Source organism: Aethina tumida, chromosome 5 (genome assembly GCF_024364675.1).
Source record: "Aethina tumida isolate Nest 87 chromosome 5, icAetTumi1.1, whole genome shotgun sequence".
NCBI lineage: Eukaryota > Metazoa > Arthropoda > Insecta > Coleoptera > Nitidulidae > Aethina > Aethina tumida.
Window position 1 is genome coordinate 26873238 of NC_065439.1, and position 27598 is coordinate 26900835.

Genomic DNA, 27598 nt, shown 5'->3' on the forward strand with positions numbered 1-27598 from the left:
GTTTCAAGTTGCAAGTACCGTTGAGTACGGAAAGAAAATTCCCTAACATCAGGCCAACCGACAGACCCTACACAAAACGGGGACGACGGACGGGCCGCCCCCGTGGTTATAATGTTCGACTGCGGTTCACAGGGGCATGGCATGCAGGGTGGCGGTGGCGTGTGCCGCCGCCCCACTCCCGTATACGGCCGCAGCGGCCGCCGCCCCTAGATGGTGGTCTAGGGGGTAAGAGAGTAGAGCGGCGGCGGCCGGGTGGTGGTGGTGATGGTGCAAACTGGCCAAGGCATTACCTGTCGGATACGGCAGTCCGAAACTAGGGTAGCCCGAGTAACCTCTACCGGCCGCGTAGGCGGCGTAGGCCGCCGCGGGGAAACCTGAAAAATAAATTTGTTTTAGTATATATTATTGATATTGATGGAATGGTTGAAGACAAAATTATTTAAAAGTACTAGTATCCAGTCCCAACTTTAATTAACATCATAAATTAAAATTAATATAGTACCAGAATTATTAGTAATCTTTAACTATTCTTGTATTTGAGTATATGTATGTTATTAAGTTAAGATTTTAGTACTCAGAGTCTGTATGTATACTACAGAATTGGTTAAAATGTAAATAATTTCTAAGTGTGAGTACTAGCTTAATACATATTAGGGAAGATAGTACCTATTAGTAATTTGAATGACCTTTGAAGAACAATCTAAATATATAAATTCTTTAAATTTAGATTTTGGTACTCACAAATTTATTGAATTCTAAATCATTTTAAAATTTGGGTAAGTACTAATATTATAAATAGAAACTAAATGGTACTAGAGATGGTACTTTTTATATTTTTGTACAATTATAAAAAAGTAAGAAGTTGTAGAATTACCTATTTTTGAATTTGAGTCTGTGTATATGATTAAGTTAAGATTTTAGTACTCAGAGATTATATGTATTCTACAGAATTGGTTAAAATGTAATTAATTTCTACGTGTGAGTACTAGCTTAATTTATATTAGGGAAGGTAGTACCTATTAGTAATTTTTAATGATCTTTGAAGAACAATATAAGTATATACATTCTTTAAGTTTAGATTTTGGTGCTCACAAATTTTTGAGGTAAAGTCTAAATCATTTATATTAGAGATGGTACTTTTTTATATTTTTTATACAATTATAAAGAAGTAAGAAGTTTGAATTTGAGTCTTTGTAATGATTAAGTTAAGATTTTAGTACTTAGAAACTGTATGTAACTACAGAATTGGTTAAAATATAAATAATTTCTAAATGTGACTACTAACTTAATTTATATTAGGGAAGGTAGTACCTATTAGTAATTTTTAATAACCTTTGAAGAACAATCTAAATATTTAATTTAATAATAAGTTTAGATTTTGGTACTCACAAATTTATTGAGTTAAAATCTAAATCAGTTTAAAATTTGAGTAGGTACTAACATTATAAATAGAAATTAAAATGGTACTAGATATGGTACTTATTTTTTTATATTTTTTATACAATTGTAAAGAAGTAAAGAGTTGTGGAATTAATAATTAAAAGTATACATTAACTGTTTAAAAATATATATGGGGAAACTTACCAGAAACTTATTCTACAGATAATTTAAATATTCGTGTTTACTTACCGTCAGGTAGAGCTCCAAGTGACCACATAAAATCTAAAAAATCGAAAAAACAAACCATTAGTTGGACTGAAACGGATCTTAAACGCGTCTGACATTAAAAACAACATAAAGACTAGATTGACTATTAATGAATTGTTAGCATTCATGAAATTTCCAGCTACGTGTCTAATCTACCAGTTCGAGTAAAAAATTAAAAAGAAAATCGCGACTGAAGCGTAAAAGTAAAACTAAAATTTATTTGCTTTTTAAACTTAGTTAGCGCATCGTTTCTGTCGTATCTGCGTCAGACTACTCTACGGACTATTCTACGGTTATTGCACGATGTTTTGGACTAAATACCACTATATTTCATAATACAACGAATTGAATTATTTGAGTGTTTTAAGTACTGGAATGTCTTCGCCAACTTTCAATTGTATTATATTGGAATAGTGGTAACTAAATGTTATCATCTTCATCTATTTGAAGTAAACAATATTATATGCCTCTACATGGACTAGCTATGGTTAAGTTTTCACATATTATATCTGTACCTAAGTTGATTGCCCCTTCTGTAAAAAGGGTAATTCAAAAATTACACAATTTAATAAATATAATAATAAATATTCTAAACTCTATATAGTAACAATGACTATATACTATAATACACAGTTTTAATATTAGTATATTACCTATGCTAGAAGTAGAGAAAACTATATTAGTATGATAAATTGGGCTCAGTTTATCGTTTCAGTTAATATATTTAATGTTGAGTAAATGTTAGATTATGTCATACGAACGATAAACCAAACCGAAATAAAAACGATTAGGTATAATTCTAGCTATGTCTATACAAAAGATTAGATCGCACCTTCGCAAGGCTACAGAACATTGAATACCAAGCCGGGTAAAATCCTCAAATAGGACCAAGAACAAGGGCTAGGACCTGAAATAAACGTTTCTACTGCCCCGACCTTTTAGAGATTATTTCATTATCTATAAAAATCACTATCTTGCTAAAATCCTAGTTATGTTACATTATACAGGTTTAATTTAAAAATAATCAACAACAGAACAAACAATTAATTTTTAATACATGGAAAGAAAAAATGGTGGAATTTCCGTTCTCTTGTTGATTTTCGACATCTGTTCAGATAATAGACACGTTAGTCTGAAATTTCATGAAACTAATAGAGGTCCTATCAAAAAAGTTATCGTGAATCGACTACAAATGATGCTTCGCTTAAAAACTAATAACGCGATAGAATGTAAAAGAGTCTTCTGCCACTAGTTTCTACATGTTTTGCAAAAATATATCACTACCTTTCATCATTCTAATTAAATATCTTATAGTCTTTTTCCATCTAAGAACAAATAATAGTCTACATTTAATATTCAAAAACAATTAAAACGATGTACTACCCAACGTTTCTAACAGTCTTGAATTTTGTACTGATCTAAAAGAAGTGTATAGGCCTTGTGTTCAAAAATCACAGTAATATACCTGAAAAACGCGATCTAACTTCCGTTACTGCTTTCAGACGAGGTATTTCAATTCGTATTAATTAACACTAGTAAAGAACATCTACTGATATGTAAATGAAATGTATTGAGTTTTATAAATTGTAAAATAACGGCCAATTACTGCTGTTCAATATTAAGAATGTTGTTGAGTTTATTATAAACAGTGACATCCACTTATTGACGTTTGGCGCATTTATATCATTTTTATGATTTTATGACTGGTAGTAAATATATTCTTAGATCATTAAAAGCGCGTATAAAAAATTGCTTTAGTGTCGTTATAGGATGTATAAAGTTGGAAATAAGTCCTAGATATTATGATAAAAGTTACAATTTGGTCGACTGAATTGACCTAGAACATGCAATATTACTTATATTGTTATTTATTAATAGGGAACAAATTGCAATACAAACTATTCAATAATTCACCGATAATAATCCATTTTGGCTGCATTTAATGATTTTGTAAACATTTCAAATTCAAAATTATATTATTCGGAATATTAAATGGGTATATGGAGATAATATTAAATAGAGTGGAAGTTATAAATATAAAATGTAAAATGTTTTATGATATTATAAAACGTGTGGCTGTATGCATTCAGAATAATGTTCATCATTTAATGTATGTGTCCGGGATTTTACTTTTCATTTAGTTGTGCCAGTGTCGATGTGAGCGAGCTTTGCCACTGGATTGTTTTTAAAATCACTTAACGCTTTATCTAGACGGGTGAAATTTAAATTTATTATTTACATTATGGCTACAAAGGCGTGTAAGATCAACAAATGATACGCGGACGACTGTTGTTTTATATAATTTTATGCAATTACTATGATTACTTAATCCGGAGATAAAATCTCTCGTGTCTGAAATAATGCTGCGGCAGAAAAGGGATTAACAAGTATTAACTTATTTGTGAAAGCAGTTATTAATGTATAAAATAGTTAGTATTGCAATATGTAGTATTATAATATGGATAAATAATCTAGGACGATATTTACGGATTTATTATTGTTATCATAAACATCGAATACTGAAGAGACTGTATCATAGGGTCTAAAAAGCTTAAAGACCGAGACCGGCCGGTAGTGTGTTGGCATAGACCGCCGGTATGTCCAGGCCCTGGACGCCCAGGAGGTCGCTCATGCTGTAAGTGAGGGCGGGCGGCCCCCTGTGCGCCAGGTGGGGCCTGAGGGCGGCCGCCGACGTGGCGAAGACTCTCTTACAGCCCGCGACGTCGTAGAGGGCGGCCGATGCGTAGTGCAGGGGCGTCGCCGGGGCGACGGCTATGGCGGCGACCGGAAGGGCGGCCGCCGCGTGGGCGGACGGACCGAGCGCCTGGGGCAGCGTGGCGGGCACGGGGTAGGGGGCGTAGCGGAGCGCGGACGCGGCACCCCCGCCGGTCAACGGTCCCGCGTTCAGCACTAGCAACTCACCGTATGCGCCGCGACCGGCTGCACGCGTTTTGGCCAGGTTGGCGGGCAGCATCACCTCTTTCGGCTGGGCCTTCTTGCACTCCACCTGGAAACAAAACAGGACAATGTTTCAGAAACATCGTATGTATTTAAATCATTTTCAACCATCCGATCAAACAGGCTATTAAATTTCGGACCCTTCACACGATAGTAGTTCAAAAGAAGTCAATTATTTGTGAGTACAAGCAAAACTTCTTAACAACTTCTTAATTAATACCAGTTTCCCTTCAAAGAGCTGAATTTTAGTAACGCAAATTGAAGATAAAAACTTTCAATAAGCAGCGAACGCTTGTTACGCCATCGTTTTCTAAGATTTACATTCAAAAACAAGCAACCCCTCTTAGACTATATATTAAAGTCAAGTATACACATAATACACAAACAGTGCCTTTTGACGAACTCCCTTTGCCCGGCTCAAAGGTTTCGCCTAGTCGCGAGCGCATAAGTTTCGACCGAACTACAGAACTAACACCATGTTCGACGTGGTTCCGACCCGTCAGTGTATTAAACGATAGAACCTGAGGCTACACGTTGTAGCTTGCACCTATATTACAGGTAAATCGGTAATGTAATAAATCCAAGTTTGCCGGCTTTGCTAATTAGCAATTACCAACATGCAGACGATGTAATATGTTGGTTTATTGCAGTGTGCTATCTTGTGACCTCTTTTTGCCTCATAAAAAAAACCCCGGTTTGATTTATCCCCCATATTAACTTACATAAACACCACACACACACACACACCAGTTTCATGCATGAACATTCATAACCGTGAACGCAGCGTTTAGACTCTGTACATAGAGATGAATGCTTCGTAAAAAGGGGTTGTCCGTCTCGACAAAAAGCTCCTTGTACCCTTTATATTTTATGTTTTAATACGCTGGTCACAATCAAAATGAATGAGGCCGCGTTCACGACTGAAAAAGAGTGTTCCACAAAGCGTCGTATGTATAAGGCCGCAGAATGGGAAGCCGTACTGTTGCCATAAATTCTGAAAACGAGGAACGGTTTTACGGTTTTGGATAGAGATATCATGCACGAAACTGCCCGATTTTTTCTACAGGTTACGCAAAGCTTTGTAAACAGACTTCCTTCTTGTTGTTGTTGGAAACATATTCACATGTTTCTCTTTAAACATTCCCTGTAAATTAGTGGTGATATTTTCTCTTAGGAGTATATTAATAGAAGAAGTACAGGTATGATGATAATGATAACGAGAATGATGATGGTGACGACGATGAAAATGGTGATGATGATGACGACGACGATGATGACGTTAACGATGACGATGATGATCATAATGTGATTATTAAATTATAAATATTTCTTAATGACACAATTACCACTCGATAAAAAACTTTAATGAGACAACCAAGATCGATTATTCCTGCAAAAACAAGGAGGTAATTCATAATCTAGTTCCTTTGGCAGTAACACTGACACACTAATTTGAAAATTGCAGGAAGATCTGTTTTATATATTGTATAATCGTGGTGCAGGTCCTTTGTCTCAACAAAATTAGAAAGGTGGAAGACGGCAAACAACAGAAAATGGCATTCTTTCATCATACTGTGCGACGAAGGAGGCACAGTGAAACGGTGAAAAAGTCGGGTGGTCGGTCGATCCCGCCATATATCTTGCGAGGGGCGGCCGTCCACCCCGAGAGGCGAAGCGGTGTCTTACAATCACGAGTGATTTGCAGGGAAACAGTTCCAATTACTGACGGACTGCTCCGCACTCACACACCGCCGCCACTCACTCTCCATCTGGATGGTCCTCTGCCGCGTTTTAATGCTCTTTCCGGGGCGATTCTTTCATTATACGCTTCGAGGGCCCCCCGATAATTCTTCGCAGTTCGATCGTCGCCGATCGAACTGACGTCCGGGGCGCGTCGTAAATTCCAACCGGCTCCGGATATTTATGATCTATCAATGCTGGCCACGTCAAATTACGTCCACTTATTTATTGCGTTTATTTACTTTGTTATTAATAATCGTGATTTATGCCGGGGAATATTGCTGGAAAAAAATCTTATTGGGTCCACTCCATCGTTCATTTCAAGACAAACCAATCGAACGGTATTGTTGAAAAGGAGACGGGGGATTTTTCTCGCATTCTCCCTCGGGAATCAATAACAAACATTTTTAAAGCCCCGACAAAATCGAAGCTTCCAACGAACGAAATTTTTAAGATAATCTGCATGGAGAAATAGAAATGTCAAAACGAAAATAATGAAAATCAGTTCATATTGGCACAAGTTCATCTAAATATGCACCATTTGATAGAACTAAAATAAGAGTTTAGATAAGCTTCCATAAGCACATATTTGAAAAGCTTTCCAGCACCGAGACCTACTTCCGATAAAAGCAATAGGAAAGATGCAACTCAATCGATTCCATTATTCCGGTCCCTTTAAAAGACGGCGATTTATTTTTGGGCGATGCGAATCGATTTGAATTCGGCACGCCACTGTGTGTGTGGCCCCAGGTATCGATTGCACGCGGTGGGGCAAGAAAAGGTGTGTTCCTAACTCGTATTAAGGCATAAGATTAATTTTCGCCTGCAACTCTGCACTTGGCGTTTATGAGATTTTAGTCACGGGCTTTTGCCGACTTTCTGCCACTCCAGCTTTATGCACTCCGCTAACGGAATCCTTTACGTTCCGACCACTTGACGGTGTCCCGTTTCTTTTTAAAACTTTTCAAACTGCGCCGATGTGGATTCGCTAATCATGTTCGTATTTTATGGAAATCGGCGGCGTTAAGCGCATTCGGTTTTGTTACAATGTGCACTTTTAAATCGTACATCGGAGCGTAAATAAAATACAAATATTAAATCAAACAACGGAATCCACTCAGCTATGGTATTTTTTAATTTTTCCAATATCGACAAATATACAACATATAGATGGGCCATAAAATACTATACGTATATAGTAGGGGTAATGAAATATGTTTCGATTAAGTATTAAAACTTTGTAGTATAATTAAATAACAATCATTACAATGTAGTTGTTTTGTAAAGTTTTCTATCTAACTGTCTCAAAATTAACTGTTGTATTATATAAATATGTGTAAGTTTAAAGTTTTGAATAGTAAAGCTTTAAATGAAATGGTTATTAATTAAACATTTATAAATAAGAGTAATTAAATATTTTATTTTGATTTGATGGTTGATATTATGTTTCAAACTTTTAAAGATAAATATTAACAAAAATTATTACGATTAAGAAGAGTGTAATACTTATCTTAACATTTATTTTCCTATATCTAATAAAATAAAAGCTTTGTATGATTATAATATTAAATTTCAAGCTTTTAAAATTAAATCTTAATAATAAATATTAGGATTTAGAAGAGTGTAATAATAGAGAAACATTTATTTTTGTGTATCTAATAAAATAAAAGTTTTAAAAGGTTATAATATTATGGTTCAATGTTTTAAAATAAAATCTTACTTTTTTTTGAGGTAACTAATAAAATAAAAGCTTTGTATGATTATAATATTAAGTTTCAAGCTTTTAAACTTAAATCTTAACAGGAATTATCAGAATTTAGAAGTGTATAATAATATAGAGACATATATGTTCGTGTATGTAATGCAATAAAAGCTTATTATGATTTTTTGGGAAAATAATAAAATAAAAGCTTTGTGTGATTACAATATTAAAACTCATGCTTTAAGGTTTAATATTAAAAGGAATATTTAGAATCCTGAATAATTTAATACTATAGGAACATTTATTTTCGTGAATCTAATAAAATAAGAGCTTTTTATGATTATAATATTAAGTTCCAACCTTTTAAGTTTAAATAGTAACAGGAATTATTATTATAGAATTTAGAAGAGTGTAATTCTATAGAAACATTTGTTTTGGGTATCTAATAAAATGAAAGCTTTGCGTGATTATAATATTTAGTTTCAAGCTTTTAAGGTTTAATCTTAACAGGAACTTTTAGAATTAAGTATAGTTATTATTTAAAAGACTGTAATACTATGGAAACTTTATATTTTAGCATATCTAATAAAATAAAAATTTTGTAATATTATATTAAGTTTCAAGCTTTGAAAGTTGAATCTTAAAAGGAATTATTATATTTTAGGAGAGTGTAATACTTTAAAAACATATATTTTCCTTGATCTAATAAAATAAAAGTTTTCTATGATTATAATATTAAGTTTCAAGCTTTAATGTTAAATCTTAACAAGAATGATTAGGATTTAGAAGAGAGTAATACCATTGAAACATTTATTTTCGTATATCTGATAACAGACAACTTTTGTTTGATTATAATATTAATTTTCAAACTTTTAATTGATAATTGAAAGATTTTGGTATTCAAATATGTTTTCTTTGGGCCTTTATATTATATCATCAAGTTTTTAAAATCAAGTTTTTACTGAAATTCATAAAATTTAATAGACTGTAAAATTTCAAAGATTTTTAATGTTTTTAAATTAACCATAAGATAAGTAATGATAATAAGTTGAACCCCACGTTAGATTATCCCAGGAATATTAATCAGAGGCGATTAAATATTTCTTAATTGTTGTAATAATCCCTGCCATTTTCTGGTAATTTAAATAAAGAACTGTATTCACGGTCGTTGGTTGTACATTACCCCAGTTTGCGGTTTACGAAAATGTAATTACCGAAATATTTAAATCACGCACCCGAAAGGCCTATTTTGCCCCGGCGTCCCGGCTAAGTAAATAAGAAGGAAATTAAATATGGGATAATTATAAATAAAGCCCTTAATTACCCATAAAATTCCGTATAAATATTCCCGAAATAATGAAAGCAATCTCGACGGACGGACGAAGCGATTCAACCCCCCCGAAAAACGGATTCCATGTGCTGGAAGATCTCAGCCCAGATTTATTGCTACATCGTCCAGCGGACACAATTAAAGAAGTCGTAATTAAACGGCGACAAATCAAGGCGCGTCTTTTTTCCGCCCTCCTCCCGGAACTCCCGGGACGGTTTTCGGGGTCAGATTGTTTAAGGAATACGCGACACGACTTATTGGAAATGCCGCTTATTTATGCTCAGATTTTATTGGATATTTGATATGTCCCGGAGGGATCTATTTAAAACGTTTTAAACTCTAAACCCCGGAGTATTGGCAGAAAATAAAAAGACAATTGGGGCACCGGCATTAAGTCGTTAAGTGGACTCATAATTATGTTTTTTTTTGTTTTGTATTTATTGTCCTAAATAAATTAATTTCCTGTTTGTTATGATGGTTTTGTTTGATTTATTGGAGGACTTTGCTTAGCACAAACTTATTCATTAACCAAATTGGACATTTTTTTGAATTTACACTTACTTCAAGCTACATTTATTATTTCTCCAAAAGAAAGCATGTTATACATATTCAATTTCAGGAAAAAATGATAAATTCAATTTAAAATAAACAAAAAAACCTTAAAATTGTATTTGGTTGATCAAGTCACAAATAAGTGAATTAATATTTTGTCGTGCGTCGTTAGTTTTTTTTGCTAAGAGAAAACAAATCCCGAAAATATGTCCAAAATGATATTCCCATTGAGAAACGACACTCTTGTTTTTAATCGGGCGCCTGTATCGAATGGGGGACGGCCCGAATATCCATTAAAAGAGGAAGAGACTGCAGAAAAATAAATCCATAAATGTCAGAGTCAATTTTGAATGTGTCCAATAATAAAACTTCCGAAGCCAGAACTTTTTCATATCGAAATAATAAAGCATCACAATAAAACTTACCATTTTGTTGTTAATCTCGTGGAAGTGTATTTCGCAAACTTTGTCCACGACATCTTCGCTTTGAAAAGTGACAAATCCAAAACCTGAAAAAAAAAGGAGAATCGTCAACTTTAGATTGTCGATTGTTTGCGGTTTCCTATGTCAGTTATTATTTATTTCTTTGCGGTACAGTGGTTATGTTTCGTGTTTATTTTAAAAAGTTGCTGCTTGGCGTGGCCATTTATCGAATTAAAAAGTTTGCCATCGTCGCCGTTTTGATATTTAAAAATTTCAAAGTTTTCGCCAATCACGAGACAGACGTGGAACAGGGAAATGTGGAGCTGCGAGTAATAATTCAATCATCTGTGCTTTTTTATGAAACAAGTTAATTAGACAACAAGTTGTGCAGTAATTGGCTACAAAATAGGCAATTTAACGAAGAAAGTACTTGCGTTTCGTTCAGAATAATTGCGTAAAGAAGATAAACTTAACGGTTCGTCGTTAAGATAAATAAGGAACTGAACACTGGAGATAACTCTAAAATTATCTGATATGTACAGAACAAACAGCACAAAAGCCGTATTTAAATATTACATCAGCAATTAAGACTAAATAATGTCAATAGAACGAACGTCGGCAAATCACACGATTTTATTCGATTATAAACAAATTTATGATGGTAGGGCGACAATAGTTTTTACTTGTCCATTACATTTTATGCGACTTTAAAATTTACAATGTTGATTGTCCTAAACGATGTTTTCCTGACGCAATTCAATGTTTATCGCTTAGGTGGGACTCTATGAATGTTCTTTATGCCCTGTTAAATATAATTACATCTCCGTTGTTCTTACACGGATTTACGTAATAAAATTTAATCATGAATTTGATAAAGGGACACATTTAGTATCCAATATATTTTGCCGGCACATAAAAAAATGGTACGGGGAGAGAAAAGTGTCGTTGCAATTCAATTACTTGAGACGTACTTGCTGCAAACCATAAAAATATTACTTTTTATTCATTCCCTTATCATATTTAATTATCTATTTCGGCGGCGGTTTATATGATTTAAATTTAAAATGTAATTCGCGAATTTACTCGTCGCACAAAAAAATAAGAGAAAAATACACCACCATATTGGCAAACGAGAGACGTGACGCAAGAGCGTTAATTTAATATAGAAAAGTGTTTTCCTTTTATCAATTACGTGTTCGCAAAAGGGAAAATAAATACGAAAATTCTTCGACAAACAGACAGAAAATGGAGATGTATTCGTCGAAGGAAAAATGAATAAAAATTAATAAGTAGTCAATACCAAAGGGCTTTTATTCCTTTAATTTTTTCCATGACTTTTTAACCACGACAAACCGTAAACACAAGAAAGTATTTTTATCGATTCCGGCGATAAATCCGGTGCGTCATTGTGTATGTTTGTCATGTCCGGATGTATTCAAACCAATCCAGACATACGATCCGCGTCTTTATGGCCGCAGAGTAAAACACGGTGGTGCGACTTTTTAGTGGAGGGTTTAGGTTCCATTTCACGCAATCATAACTTTTGAAGTGCAACTTTCGGATTGTTCGCATCGACGAAAAGATCGGGGGGCCGTTAAAATTACGGCTTCGCAATAAATGTGATAAAGCACTGACGGCACCGTCAGTTAACACGTCTAACTGTGCTATTTTGTAGGAACAATGAAAGTTTGGTTAAGTGATCTCATTTAGTTTGGCCTAATTAGAAAACCGGGTTTATTTTGTAGTGTGCCCCGAAACTACGCGACTATTTTTAAGGAGGAATTCAACACATTTAATTCGGGGATCTTGCGAGGCTGTTAATTGAAACCTGGCGCAATCTCGCAATCAATTGCAAGCCATTTGAAGGGGGACATTAAAATCTGAAGTTCTTTGATTGGAGCGCTCCAAACAGGAATTAAAACAAAAGGAGCAAGTATGATTTTTCCGTTTGGCAAGCGGAGCGAAGTCCTATTCTAAGCAGCTAGTCAAGAACCAATTAAAACGGTTGCAGCGAGAGAACGAATTAAAAAGTTGCTTGTTTTCTATTTCATGTTCAAGTTGTACGTAATTGGATTTAAACACAGAAACTAAATGTTAATTCTGGCGAGAGCTGCCAGAGAATAAAGCGTCAGTAATTGAATGTCTCATACTTAAAGGCCACTTAAATATTTGCTTTTATTATGTTATCCAGATGTGCCGTCCAATTCCTACCCATTCACTGTGAACACTGCTTCACTCCGACATTATGCGGTATCTCAAACATTTCCTAATGGCCCTTTCCAGACCCGTGTTTACACTTGCCCGGGCTGCGTTCCCGTTCAAATTAACCGCGATATGTGGGATAAGATGAAATGGGACAGATCTGCTGCTTAGAAAAAATTACCATCTGGCCAATCTTGCTGATTGCCCAAATTAATCATAAATTTCTGATCATAATTTTTTCGCAAAGCCTTAATGTACATCAATTTCCTCCTTTAATTATTGCAGGAATGTTATCTGAATAAATTTTGCTAGTTGGCTTTAGTCAGGAGTATTTCAAAGAGTTTTAAAAGGGGAACCCAAAACATTTATCTAAACTAGTAACTTCGTAATGTTCAGTCTATCTATATCTGTGAAAATTTTGGATATTGAAGCTTCATCCATTAATATTTTTTTTAGAAATCTAAATAAATTGAATACATTATAATTTTGCAGGAAACTTTACTACAGACATTTAATAAAGTTTCATGAGTACTTTGTAGATTTCTACATTAAAAAAACAATAATTAACATCAAATTCCTCCTTTAATTATTGCTGAAATATTGTTGAGTAACTTTAGGTAGTTGGCTTATCTCAGGAGCATTTCAAAGACTATTAAAAGGGAACCCAAAATATTTATTTAAACCAGTAAACTCTTTAATGTTCAGTCTATTTATATTTATACAAATTTTGGATATAATATAATAAAAACTTCAAGACAAATTTTGAAATTTGAAGATTAATTAATCTTTTAATATTTTTAACAAGAGTCCAAATAAATGGAATATTTTATAATAGTGGAAGAAAAATGTAATAAAGTTAAAGGAATACAAGAAATAAAACTGAAAATCAAAAATGTTTGAAACGAAGGCGTACGAATTTTAATTTTTGACCCTTAATCCATTCTAGACCATTTGAGTTGGGCCAGTGGGACAGGAGTGGAGTGAATGGGGAAGGCAAGAAGCCATTGATCAATTCGGGCTGAATGTGGGCTTCCACTTCTCGCAGTCACGAACTCACCTGTCTAAGAACAAAGTTTGCAATCATCGATTTCAATTATTCTACCTAGTTGAGTGGAAGCACCAACCGAAATAGTTTGGGATTATGGTAATATTTTAACGGCTTGGCGAAATTACAATCGGTTAAGAAAACTTCCCCGTTAGTTTCCCGGTCTTAATTTGCTATTTTGTTGCGTCGGTTCATGTTTTATTCAAGTTTATTTTTGTTTTTCCGTTTTAAGTGGTTATATTTCATTTATTAATTAAACGTTTTTGTTGTAGGTGAAGTTATTTTCGAACCGGGCTAAATCTCGTTAAGAATGGTTTTTAGACTGTGATCTGGACGATATAGCCGAGATTACGGAGCTCTGCCTTCCTCAAGACAAATTACCCCGACATATCGTTCAGTTTCAGCAGTCCTGAAAACAATAATTAATCACAATTACGGAAAGTTTATTTGCACTTTATATTCATTAGAAATTTTAGATCTCTTCGTACGTTATAACCTTCCCCAGTTCTAAATTACTCCCATCCCTTTGTCTTGAACTTACATTATTATTAATTAACAAATGAATAGTTTCAGACAATTTAGTTAAACTTGAGTAATTGAGTTTTCGGTTTTCGATAATTTAACTTTTTGTTACAATTTGTTACCTCCGCATAACTTGCACAAAGTTATGGCACCTTAAATAATTAAATTAAGAGTTTCGCAAACACACATTATTGGGATTGGGTTTGGGATCAATAAATTTGACACCCTAATACAAATCTGCCAATTTTTGTTTCGTCCTGACATTTTATATTAGAATATTAAACAAATGTGATGCACCATTTACATATGAGTTGAAATATTAGCAAAGATAACAGGCCAAATTTATTAGTTGGTGGAACTTTGAAATGCTGATCTGGTCTTTATTCGTTGCCGATCCGCAGTCAAAAAGCGGTTGTGAACTATTTAATCGGACTGCAAAACTCGAATGTAGCAGTTTTACCGCCTCGGCAGCAAAGTTTTAAATCCCGGCAACACGGAGACCCTAGTGGAAATTACCTGTGGGAATTATACATAATTTGCACATTCCGAACGCTTTGATCTTTTTTTTTTTTCGCCGTCCCACTTCGCCTGTGCGAAAAAACTTGCCGAAAAACGATTTCAATATTTATTCCCGCCGCGCGAAACCACTTAGCATTAAAAAACACCCATCGGATGGGCAATAAAAAAAACTTATCACAGTCGGAAAAACCTCGGTGACGCAGTAGGAGCGAAAAAAAAAAAAATAAAAACTGGCGTGCGAGAGTTAATTCGGTCGACACGATGGAAAGGGCACGTAAATAAATAATAAGCGTGTTATTTTTGAAGGTGTCCCATTTGCAGTTAGGGATCCGGGCATTTTACTGAATGCATCATTTGGGTGTAGAAATGTCAAAGTGAACTCGGAATTACATGGTTCCCTGTGGGGCCGTGCAAATGTCACCACTCAACACTGACTTGTACGTACAATAATGGTATCCTGGGGGAGGCATATCGGACCCGGGAATCCTCCACCCCGGTCCCCGTTCGCCCGGAACGGCGCTCACCAAGATAAACTCACTTAAACATGTGTTACTGTCGAGTGTCAATTTATTCAAATTATTTAACGTGGGACGTACATTTGTACGAGTTCGTCGGATTCTGATTCGCAGAAGTCGACCCAAAGACACGTATTACTCAACCGCATATCTGGAGCAAAAATATTAGAGCTAATTTGCCATTTTTAGACAATCCACTTTGGTGATTATCATAATAGATAAGACAATTTTAATATATGTTTTATACATTCTTCGTTTTCTTCTTTTAATTTTATAGTTATCAATACTATATACATATCAATATTCACACTATTCTCTTCTTCAGCTCAATTGATCAGATTTTATATTACACATCAGTATTATTGGCTCACCAATATTCAGAGTCTTCTCCTCTCCTCCAGTTCAAGAGATCAGTTTTTCTACAACTTTCACAAGATATTCCTTTTTATTTTGTTGATTTACTTCATGAATCAAGTTGTTAAATATTAAAATTCTCTCCACATCAATATAATTGGCCCACCAATATTCAAACTCCTCTTTTGTCCTGCAGCTCAAGAGACCAGTTTTTCTGTAACTTTCACAAGATATTCCTTTTTTCTTGTTGTTCTTTCTCTTGAATCAAGTTGTTAAATATTAAAATTCCTTCCATATCAATAATTAACCAACCAAAATTCAGACTATTGTTCTCTCTCAAGACTCAAGAGATTTGTTTCTTTAATTAAAAAGTTTTTTATACGATCAAGGATCGGAGAAAAAAGTTGTAAACCTTATTTTTTTATTTATAAAATAGTGAATTAATAAAGAAAGAAAATTATTTTACTTGTGTTTTTTTGTGTAAAAAAATTTTGAAATGGGAGAAGATATTTTTTCATTTAAAAATATATAATGCAGGAGAATAATGACGAAACAATTTTACATTTAACTACATAAATAATTGAGCACTTCTAAATTTAAATTAGGTAAAAGTGAGTTAATGCAATGAGAGAAAACACCGCCCCAAAATTCATAATTTATCAGGTGCCGTCCTTTTATTAAACCCCGACGTGGAAATGTTTTATTGCAGGTGAAAGCGAACGGTTGAAGGGCGGGGGTCTTAGTAAATCGGGCGCCCCGACACGTTTTCTTAGCGTCTCACCGTGGTGAACGACAAAAGAGCGGGATTTCGCTGAATAGGCGTCGGCGGCGTCGGTAGCGTCTCCCGTGTCAGAACGGCGGGCACCGGGGGATGAATTATTGCCTATCTGTTGGTCCGAGTGAGGGAAATGGGCAGGAAAAGCTCTACAGGACCCAATCTCGTTCAGAGGCACGTGCTCTCCTCTGAATAATATTTTCAACAGATCCACGGACCAGCGCGTTAAGCCCTTTTTTGGTCATTAGCTGTGATACTCTTTATTTATTTGATGTGAGAAGGAAACGGCCGGATTCTATCCTCCCACCTTAATGCGTCGGACTGGTTTTACTTTTTGTGTGACAGGGGGAGGAAAATATTGTGAGCGTGGAGGTTTCGATATTTAGATGTGGATTTCCGCTCCACTAAATCATCTGCGGGTAATCACACCAGACTATCGGAGACAGTAACAGATTCTTGAGCGTTTCGGTGTCGGCTTGCGGATTAAACCGCTCCAGACACATGGCTGGTTGCAAGCTGCACAAGCTGAAAGTTATTACACTCGAACAGCACGATACAACAACCACTTTTGTGCATATCGTTTAATCTCGTTTTGGCGCTGATGTATACGGTTTTCTAAGTCTTCTGACTGAGTCTTAGCCGTTTTACTGGCTCGGCACAAATTAACCAGATTATCCGGACTGAAAAATGGCACACGTCCTTAACTCGGTAAATTAAATCTTCTGCCAAGTCGTTCCTTAACAAAAATTTAATGACTCTGTTGATATACCCGCGGGATGCGCTCGTACAATTAACTTTTATATCCGAATTGGCAATGGGAAGTGGTTGGGAGTGTGTATATTCAGTTGCCAGATGTACTCCGAAGTGGTTTATCTCGAGATATTCGGTTGCCTGTGAATGCTGTTATTTCGTGGAGATGTGCATGGAGGTTTGCAATAATTTAATATTCTATGTTGATGTCTATGGGACTAATCGAAACACAAATAGAAGCTGTCTGTTTGAATAATCCCTTATTTCCCGATAGAACTAACACATTCTGAGACGTGTGTTAAGTCATAAGACAGAGCATATTTTAGAGAACAATGCATAAATTTCATCATCACGTCTGCACCCTTCATGTTATTTCTTCAATAATGCTCACAGAAAACACCGGAAAATCATATTCAATGTGTGCACATCGTTAACATATTTTTTTTTTTTTTCATTCAAAGGCATTTGACAAATATTGTGATCCCATCAAACGCGTGTGATCCGACGAATCTGGAAACATCCCATTAAAAATTCATGAAAGCCGCACTGAAAAAGTGGAAATCAGTCGGAACAATCGATCAATTACCGCCGGCATAACCTAATTTCATCATCAAAGTATGTCTGTGTGTGCCGGTTAAAACACGGGGAACGATTCATCATGCGATTAGACGACACAGAGGGATGCTGCGATGGTGGCCCGTCCGTTCGGTGCGACAGAGACGGAGAGCCGTATTCTCCTTCACTTTGCTCTCATGAATAACAAATACAACTGTCATTTTATCGATTGAGTCTTCCACGGCACACATTATGCCCGTAATGGAAACCCACTTTATGCGATGATCATGACAAACGTGGCGTCAGGAATACACGATTTTCTTGTTGAATTTTAATGGCGGACCTGGGGGTTTTATACTTTTAGCTTCTGGATTTGTTTATCAATCCGCACCGTTATCTATTTGGTGCTGTCGCCCTCTAATGGACCGTTTGACATTGTTTTTTTCCAATGCAAATGGGGGAAGTGTGCACTTTGATCGCTATTTTTGGATGTGTCGTGTGTTGTTGCACAGTCGACGTGCCACCATTATTTGGAGCTTTAGTTAGTTTAACCAAATATATTTTCAAAGCGTTTTAAATTCGGTGTATTCAGCTGCACCCTTTTTAAAACCAAATCAAGTGGTTGATCACTAAAATATTATTCGCCCTTAAAACAATCAGTTAATTGCAATTTTAGTGGCCCATTAACGTCCCACCAGCCCCGCCGGATCGTATTTCCTTAAAACAAAAGCCCCACACGATAAACATCTCCAGGTTATTGTAGTTGTGACTGTCCCCCTTTGCTTCCTAAGCGGGAGACTGTTTGTCAACACGTGACATTAGAATCAGCGAATTATGTAAATGAAGGCAAAAGTAATGGGCGGCCGTAAAATATAAATGTGCAGTTGAGAGTCGCCCATAAGCCCCCCGGACGGCCGTCGCTACCTCTGTCAGCAGTATTTCAGTTCCGTCTTCGTCTCCGCCCCCCGAAAACGACACACAGACACAAACAGGGGCGCTAACTGATTCGGCCCGGTCGTCCTCAGAGGGATGAATCAATGATGCGGCGTCACTATGTCGCCATGCATGTGCCTCACACACAATAAAGGTACTTCGCGATGCAGCGCACAATGGAGGAAATTTCAATTATGATTCGGGAAAAAATAATTCACCGCTCACGGCCCGCCGAAGGTGTACCTTGTAACAAACGTTCAGGTGTAGGTAATAAATAAGGTTGATTCATGGCCGGGTCGAGTATATAGACAGCCGCCGCCCCAACTGACACCCGTTATTAATTAACGGAACGGTGAACTGAGTGAACGGCCGCCTTCCCACCCCCCTTCGATCATTTCCACCAGGACTAGTACATTCACCAATTGACCTTACGATACGGTTTTTTGTAATTGTGTCTAGGACGAGTTTCAGCACTGCCTAGTAATAAAGGTCGTCACGATCAAAAAGTTCCGTTTCACCCCGGGAAACAATGTGGATTTAATGCCTAAATTGTGTTTGAAGAACATAATATTAATGAAGATTAATCGACAATTTCAGATATGGGCAGCAATGAATAAATGTACGTAAATGTCAATTTCTAGGCCCGTCACTGTTTATTTTTCGTTTGCCCCACGGTGTGTGGTTAAGATTAAATCTCGGCGCCATCTAGGTTAATGGTGCAAAACGGCTAGGAGAGAGTGTTTTATCTAGTTTAGTAGGGCGCAAAGCTTTTTGCCCGAAAACACCGACTCTTCACGTAATTATTTCCAATGCCGAAAAGTGGAAACTTATCGGATTAACGGCCCGGGGGTCCACTTTTGTCTCCCCGTATCAAGTTTCGCCGTCGGCCTAGGATTGAATCCTAAAAATTCTTAATCTAATTCGGGGCCGAACTAAAAGTGAAGCGAAAAAAGTTTAAACGAAAACACTCGGCCGGATAGGCGCGACGAATTGTCTAAAAGCCGACTCCGGCCATTAGGGGGGTAATTATGAAACACACACACACACAATGTTGAAGAGCTGATTTTTTTATTGGTGCCAGTTCATAGCGTCGCGGAAGCGCCATGCATCAAAAAAGACAATTATGCAAACGACCTTTCGTAGCTTATAATCTGACACATTTAATGCAGATATCGTTTGTGGGTACGCCGCTTGATGTAGGGGTGCTACGTGTTCCGGTCGCACCAACTTTCCGCCGCATTTTTATGTAAATTGACTCAATTTATCTCGCCGCGATATTACAATTAAAAAAAATACTATTGCATCGCCCAACAATTCAATGGCTATGTAAACATTTGAGTCGAAAATCAGTTTTATTAAGGGTGCTCCAGGTGAAGTTATTATATTAAAATGATGTGGTGATTTGTTCATGGAAAGCTTTCGTTATTTATTTACAACCATTCACATAAATTCATGACGAAGTTGCATTTAGATTGAATAAATTCTTGGAAAGACTCAAACCATTATTTACAACATAATAATTTTATGTGTAATCCACCGTTTTATGTTATTCGAAGGGAAATAGACTGCTCATAATTAAATAAAGAACTTTTCTAATTAAAGGGAGTTGTAAAACGTTAAGTGAAAGTATTTTTACGATTAAGATTTTTTTATTATTTCGTCGACGTTATGAAAACCAAAGCCGCTTACGCGGCCCGTTTATTATCTTTATTTCGGCGTTCCGAAATGTAAATATTAAAGCTACACTTTCATTGTGAAAAAGATAAAAAGATGCAGGAGGCGCCCCTATTTAATATCTTAATGCGAATATATACCAGGTCAGAGTGGAAGCATTTTTCACCATGGTCTAGAATATTCAGATTTCGTAATTTCTCGAGATACCGTTAGTTACAACAAAGATTATGCGAGTATGAAGCTTAATTAATATTTTCTTATTAATATTAAATAAGGCGACACAACGTGTTTATTTTGCATGTTGAAATTCTTAATTAAAATGTTGAAACACAAACTTTTAAGATTTATTAAAATCCTTTAAAGCAATTTCATGTCTCATTATTTAATTTTTTATATTATTTATTGTAACAAAATTAATGGACAAACTGCAAAATAATTAACCTTTTGTAGTGTAGAAGAATTAATACTTTAAAAGTGTACAGGATGTTCAAATAGTGGAAGTTTAAAAGAATAGATATATAAAAAAATTCAGAATAAAGTTTATTTACTCGTCAAATATTTAAAGCATTTGAAATAACTGTGCCTATTTTACGTGAGCAACACAAAATATATTGAAATATATTTGGGAATGTATATGTTAGCGTAAACAATTCATGTCCGACATCAGAATTTCATTATAAAAAATGTAAATCTTGAAACCTCGTCAGTTAATCGGTTATTTCAATTCGTTCTTCCATTACACCAGCGGCATTTTCCCAGAAATCGAAAGCCAATCCCTTTTAACTGTTTCCAATTATGTGACCAGATAAAATCTGGTTATCGACGGGCGCTGGTCGGACTTTTAATTTCCTAAATATTTTTCTAACGTCTCCCCGGCCAATTCAATCTCAAAAACTGCTTCCAGACGATGGATGAACGCCGATTCCGAACGGTTCACGTTTTAATTGAATCGTTCGGCGACTGTCGGCTGAATTAAATCGTCTAATTAATCAAGTTAAATCTCGTCGAGCATCGGGACACCGTTAAATCGTCGAAAAAACGACGGATTTTCAGATCTGCGTTCAACGTCGCCCCCGAGCGGCGTCTTTATTTTGACAGTGTTCCGTCTTCGCGTCTCCGTGGGGGCACCCGGCGGGCACGCGGGTTTGTATATGTGTGTGGCGTTAACAACAACGATAAATAAGCCTCAGGTCTTGCAAAGTTTTCAGATCCACAACAAACATCTGCACGCTGACACCGCACGCGGGATTTATGGGATAAATTAAGTTAATATGCAGATGTTCTTAACTGCAACTATTTCATCCTTACCCCTGAACTTATAAATTGTACATAATTTATAATTATACAAAAAAAAAAAAAAAAATGAAGCAAATACATGCAGGGTTGATTTTGTGGGCTTGTAAGTCGTTGCCTGTTATTTTGCGGGAGTGTGCGTCATTGTTTTGAGAGATGGGACGGAAGAGAGAAGGAACTGGCGCTGATATGTGAACACAAACAAGGCGCAGTACCAATTGAATTAAATGATTATGTCTTTTAGCGCTGTTTCTGCCTCCACGCCAGATTTCAGCCAGATTTATAAGATTTATAGATAATATAAATCGGATCTTCTTATTAAATACTCGAACACACGTCCCATCCACTTGTTTCGGAACGTGCCGCCTCCCAGAAAGCGGGGCGCAAATCTGAATCACAGACACCACACCGCGGATGATGAATTTGCATGACAATGATGTACAAGCGGCGGTGGAATATTCAAAAACATGTACTCGAAGAGACGCCAGGATATAACGAAAGACATTTGTAATTTCTCAGACTGTTTGCCGTTTTGACGTTACGGAGGGGGATGTTTCCGCGCGTCTCCGCGGCCCATTACACATTCTTCGAATATCTCGGGGCACCCGTTGGGGTCAGGAAATTTGAATAAAAATCCTGGGGAATTAATTCGGGCAAATGAAATATTAAAGGGCCGTATACATATTGCCTTTCCCGCACATAATTCACAACAATGTACACTGCTCTATAAATTTTGCGCTTTAAAATTTGGTATTCAGGCCGGGGGATTGCCGTTATGGCCCCACAATAATTAGGTGTTGCCCATGCATATTTTAGACGGTGCTTTCCAGCGACCATAACACCACCGCTCTATTGCCCTTTTATAATGCAACTGGAATAAGCCTCCGGACAAGATACGACCTTTTATAGGCCGACTTCAAAATTATGTCCAAATACATTGTTGCTCACGTAAAATGGGCACAGTTATTTCAAATGCTTTAAATATTTCATCATTTCTGATTTTTTTTGTACTTCCATTATTTGAACACCCTGTACACTTTTAAAGAACTAATTCATCTATGTGATCACTCAATACTGTAATAAGAAAACTACAAAAGGTTAAAAAAAATATTATTATTTTGCAGTTTGTTAATTAATTTTGTTACAATAAATAATGTAAAAAAATTAAGTAATGAAATTACTTTAAAGTATTTTAATAAATCTTAAAATTTGTGTTTCAACATTTTAATTAAGAATTTTGAGTTATCAAAATGAAATTTTATTAGAAATATTTCTGAAAACATTTTAGATTGGAAAAAAAAAATTATTTTTTATATATAAAACTAAAATTTTTAATGTTCTAGTAGATTTTTTAATGTTTTCATAATATAGTTTAATTAAACAGATATTTATCTAGAAAAAGGGAAAATTCGAAAAAGCAGAATTTAATTTTGAACTTATCACATTCACATATCAAAAAGTTCAACATTTTTAAGTTCTACCTACATAAAATTTGCTAAGAATTGTCTATTGTTGAAAAAATGACATAAATTTGATATAAATAAAAATGTCGCATGTCAGTAGTACATGAAAATGTATTTATTTCAATGTTTTGAATTATCAAAATGAAATCTTATTAGAAATATTTCTGAAAACATTGTAGAAAGGATAAAAACTTTTATTTTTTATATATAAAACTAAACTTTTTAATGTTATAATAGATTTTTTAATGTTTTCATAACATAGTCTAATTAAATAGATATGTATCCAAAAAAATTTGAAAGATTAATGTTCTGCCATAAATTTGAAATAAATAAAAATGTCGCATGTCAATGGTACATGAAAATGCATTCATTTTAATGTTTTGAGTTGTCAAAATGAAATCTTATTAGAAATATTTCTGAAAACATTTTAGAAATTTACTCTCTTACTTTTCTTTTTTCTACAAAACTTTTATTTGTTGTATATAAAACTAAACTTTTTAATGTTCTAGTAAATTTTTTAATGTTTTCATAACATAGTCTAATTAAATAGATATGTATCTAGAAAAAGAAAAAATTCAAAAAAGTAGAAGTTAATTTTGAACTTGTCATCTTCACTCATTAAAATGTTCAACATATTTAAGTTCCTCCTACATAAAATTTGCTAACTCTTAGAATTATCTATTCTTGAAAAAATATATAAAGATAACTTTTTTAAATATTCATTTTAGATAAAAATTTGAAAGATTAATTAAGTTTTGCTATAAATTTGAAATAAATAAAAACGTCGCATGTCAAAAGTACAAGAAAATATATTCATTTAAATGTTTTGAGTTATAAAAAGAAATCTTATTAGAAATATTTTTGAAAACATTTTATAAAGGTAAAAAATTTATATTTTTTATATGTAAAATAAAATTTTTTAATTTTCTGGTAGTTTTTTTTAATGTTTTCATAACATAATCTAATTAAAAGCAGATGTTAACTTTGAACTTGTCACTTTTACACATCAAAAAGTTCAACATTTTTAAGTTCTACCTACATAAAATTTGCTAGCTCTTAGAATTATCTATTGTTGAAAAAATGTTTAAAGAAGGCATTTTTAAAAATTCAATTTAGATCTAAATTTGAAAGATTATTGTTCTGCTATTAATATGAAATAAATAAAAATGTCGAATGTCAAAAGTACATGAAAATATATTCATTTAAATGATTTAAGTTATTAAAAAGAAATCTTATTAGAAATATTTCTGAAAATATTTTAGAAGGGCAAAAACTTGAATAGAACAGAAGTTAGACATAAAAATTGCTAACTTTTAGATTATCTGTCTCTAATAGTCATCATTGTGTTCAAATTTCTATATTACAGCCACAAACTTAATTCCAACCTTAGTTGGAACATTAACAACCTAATTCCAAAACAGCGTACATGCGTAGCAGAAAAAAATACCACTTAACTCATTTCGCATCGAGCAGCAGCAATATCGCGTTACCAAAACACATTCACCGGCAATAATCCGGCCAATTTGAGGGAGTCTAAACAGTACAAACATCGTAGGCAAATCATTCCGACCGGTAACGCCGGATCGAGTCGCCGAGGCGTGGGATCCGAAGACGTCGAATATGTAACCAAACGAATCGTCAGGTTCGAACCGAAACACAGTATACCAATTAAGGAGATGTATCGCGGTAGGTATTGCGAACGCACCGGGCGTAACGACAAAGCCCCCATTCGCATTTGCTATGCATATCCTCACGCAATATTTAGATACTCGTAGGTAATTTAGAGCGCGGCAGGTGTTCCGACATGTAATAAACTCGGTTAGCGTTAACGGCACGTGGATTTAACACTTACCGGGGTCCAAACAAGCCGCTCCCCAAATGCTACACGGCACAGAGCAAACTACCAATATTTGTGATAAACATCATGAATATTGTCCACTTTCGCCCAGACGTGGTAATGGACTGGAAAGTTGAGGGGACGTGCCGGAGTAACGTATTTATTGGGGCCGACCCAATTTGCACCAGAAAATTGAAACAATAATAATGTATGGAGGCTGCTCTTAATAATGAATGGTCGTTGTAACTTCGTGTGTGCGTTGATCTCGTTACTTCGTTCCTTTGACTGTGACAAACCGACCTTTAAAGAGGACCGTTATCTAACTTCTGGTTGATTTCCGACCCCCGAGTTCAAAGCGAAATACCTTCCCTTGTTTGTTTTTAAACTCGCCATTCGAATTTATTATAAATTGATGCGAAGATATTTGCTTAATTAGGACGGTCTACGGGCAAACATTGTGTTATCTGAGGCCCTTTTATGCTCTCGTTAAACGGCCTATCAAATCCTCCCCGGGCTTCATTTACGATTCAAATCGAAAAGTTTGATAGGAGGCACGGAACCGGCAGTAAAATTCAAAATGTGTAATGGCTTAATGTCTTGTTATAAGATTCTGCATTATTAACGAAAGCCAGGTGCATTTTGGACATTACACTCGATGTAATTACTGTAATTACTGCACAACATACTGCAAGATTGTAATGTGTTAATTATGACGGTACATTTAACATCTCCTCTGTGATATACTCAATTCCTGTGTACAGTGTGGGGGAGTCTGATGTGGAAGTTTGGGAACTTTCAAACTCGCCTTTTACTAACTGTGCACAATTGCGAAATCAGGGCGACACAACCAATTCACTACATATGAAGATATGTTATAATTACTTCATGTTGTTCTTTGAAGTTCTGTATAAGTGCGTAGGATAGTAAGAGCCTTTTTTATAAACACCACTGAAGTGTTAATTAAAATGTAATTTAACACATTACCTAGTAAATACAGGAAAGTAATTTAATTAACAGGCCCCAAACATTTCTTTGAAGGTCCTGAACTTACCACTCTGTTGTAAGTTTACTCACCTGAAATCAATAAAAAGTAAATTAGAACACACAGTCATTATATTATCATAATTGTAGAAATTTTATTATGACCGATATGTTTATAAAACATACATAAATGGTTAATGACTTTTGTATTTACATTCATTTGTCCACGTGCATTTAGACCATTTCTAAATGATGTTTATAATACAATAATTGTCAAACTTTTTGTCGTTAATGTTTTTTGGCATCGGAAGAAAATTATTAGTAACTGAACGTGACATTTCCTGTAAAATTTTAATATAACAATCGAATCGGAAAGAATAAAATAAATTATAAAAATATTGTAATGTAATTATAATTAGGTTATTTAAGTTAGTATTTTTTACTAATTGTATTTACTAGACTCTTTTTTAACTTTGAATAAACTAAATTTAGTAAGTTTAAAATAATTTGTTTATAATTCAATAATTACATATTTGATACAATCATAATTTTGTAGATGTAATAAAAAATAAACAATTGAAATTGTGTAGTATAATTAGATTTAGTTGTTTTATTTATATTTCTATATTTATTTATTATAAAATTGTACTACAAATGGTTGATTCATTGAAATATATGTTTTTTATATATGACAGATATTTTGATATATTTTGTAAAATATAAAAATTTAATAATAAGTATTTTGATTAACTACTCATTATTATTTCAATATTTTTTTAATATTAAAATTTTGAAATAATTTATTCATAATTCAATAATTACATATTTGACATTATAATCATTTTATGAATGTAATTGTAATTTAATCAGATTTTGTTGATATTTGATATATATTCTAAAATTTATTGAAATATAATTAAAATAATCCTGTGCCTCTTTTCTTATATTTGATAATAAATATTTTGATTATTCACTCATGAAACAATTTTTTTGTTAATAAAATTTTGAAATAAATTCTTTATTATTCAATAATTACATTTAAGATACAGTCGTAATTTTGTAGAAGAAAAAAATTAGATTTTGTTCTTCCATTTATATTTCTATAATATTAATTTATTACAAAATTGTAGAACAAATGACTGGTTCATTAAAATATATCTGATTTCAATATTCGACAGATATTTTGATTAACTACTCATGAAATAATTTTTTTTAGTATTAAAATTTTGAAATAATTTGTTTATAATTCATTAATTATATATTTGACACATTAATAATTTTGTGAATGTAATAAAAAATTAATAGTTTAATTAAAAATTTTATAGTTTAATTAGATTTGTTGTTATATTTGTATTTGTATTAAATATATTTATTTTAAAATTGTATTGTAAATTATTGATTTATTGAAATATAATTAAAATAATCCTTACAAAAGTCATGTGTCCGTTTTCTTATATTTGACCGCGTTTTTGGATAAAAATTTATAATATATATAAACTTTATATAGTTTTATAAAATATGAAAATTTAATAATAAATATTTTGATTAATCACTCTTGAAATAATTTTTTTAGTATTAAAATTGTGTAATAATTTGAAATTTAATATTAAATGTTAGATATGAGATAGAATCATAATTTTGTAAAAGAAAAAATTAAACTTTGTTGTTTCATTGAAATTTCTATTATATTTATTTATTACAAAATTGTAGTATAAATGATTAATTCATTGAAAAATAATCAAAAAGTCTGTTTTCTTATATTTGACACATATTTTATAATTAAATTAAATAAAATAGGAACCACTAATTTCTCTATTTTTGTAAGTAAC

General features: G+C 34.1%; 1 protein-coding gene across 9 annotated transcripts in view; it reads right to left on the minus strand.

The window, feature by feature from the left end:
• The window catches only part of LOC109603456 (RNA-binding protein Musashi homolog Rbp6), a 419447-nt gene that overhangs the window by 16427 nt on the left and 375422 nt on the right, over positions 1-27598 (minus strand). For all 9 annotated transcript variants that reach the window (XM_049967660.1, XM_049967666.1, XM_049967661.1 and 6 more), the window contains 4 exons: positions 10355-10437; positions 4570-4654; positions 1630-1662; positions 291-374 (listed from right to left, as the gene is read on the minus strand). In XM_049967660.1, the coding sequence (XP_049823617.1) occupies positions 291-374; positions 1630-1662; positions 4570-4654; positions 10355-10437 (285 nt within the window). The remainder of the gene's footprint in view (positions 1-290; positions 375-1629; positions 1663-4569; positions 4655-10354; positions 10438-27598) is intronic.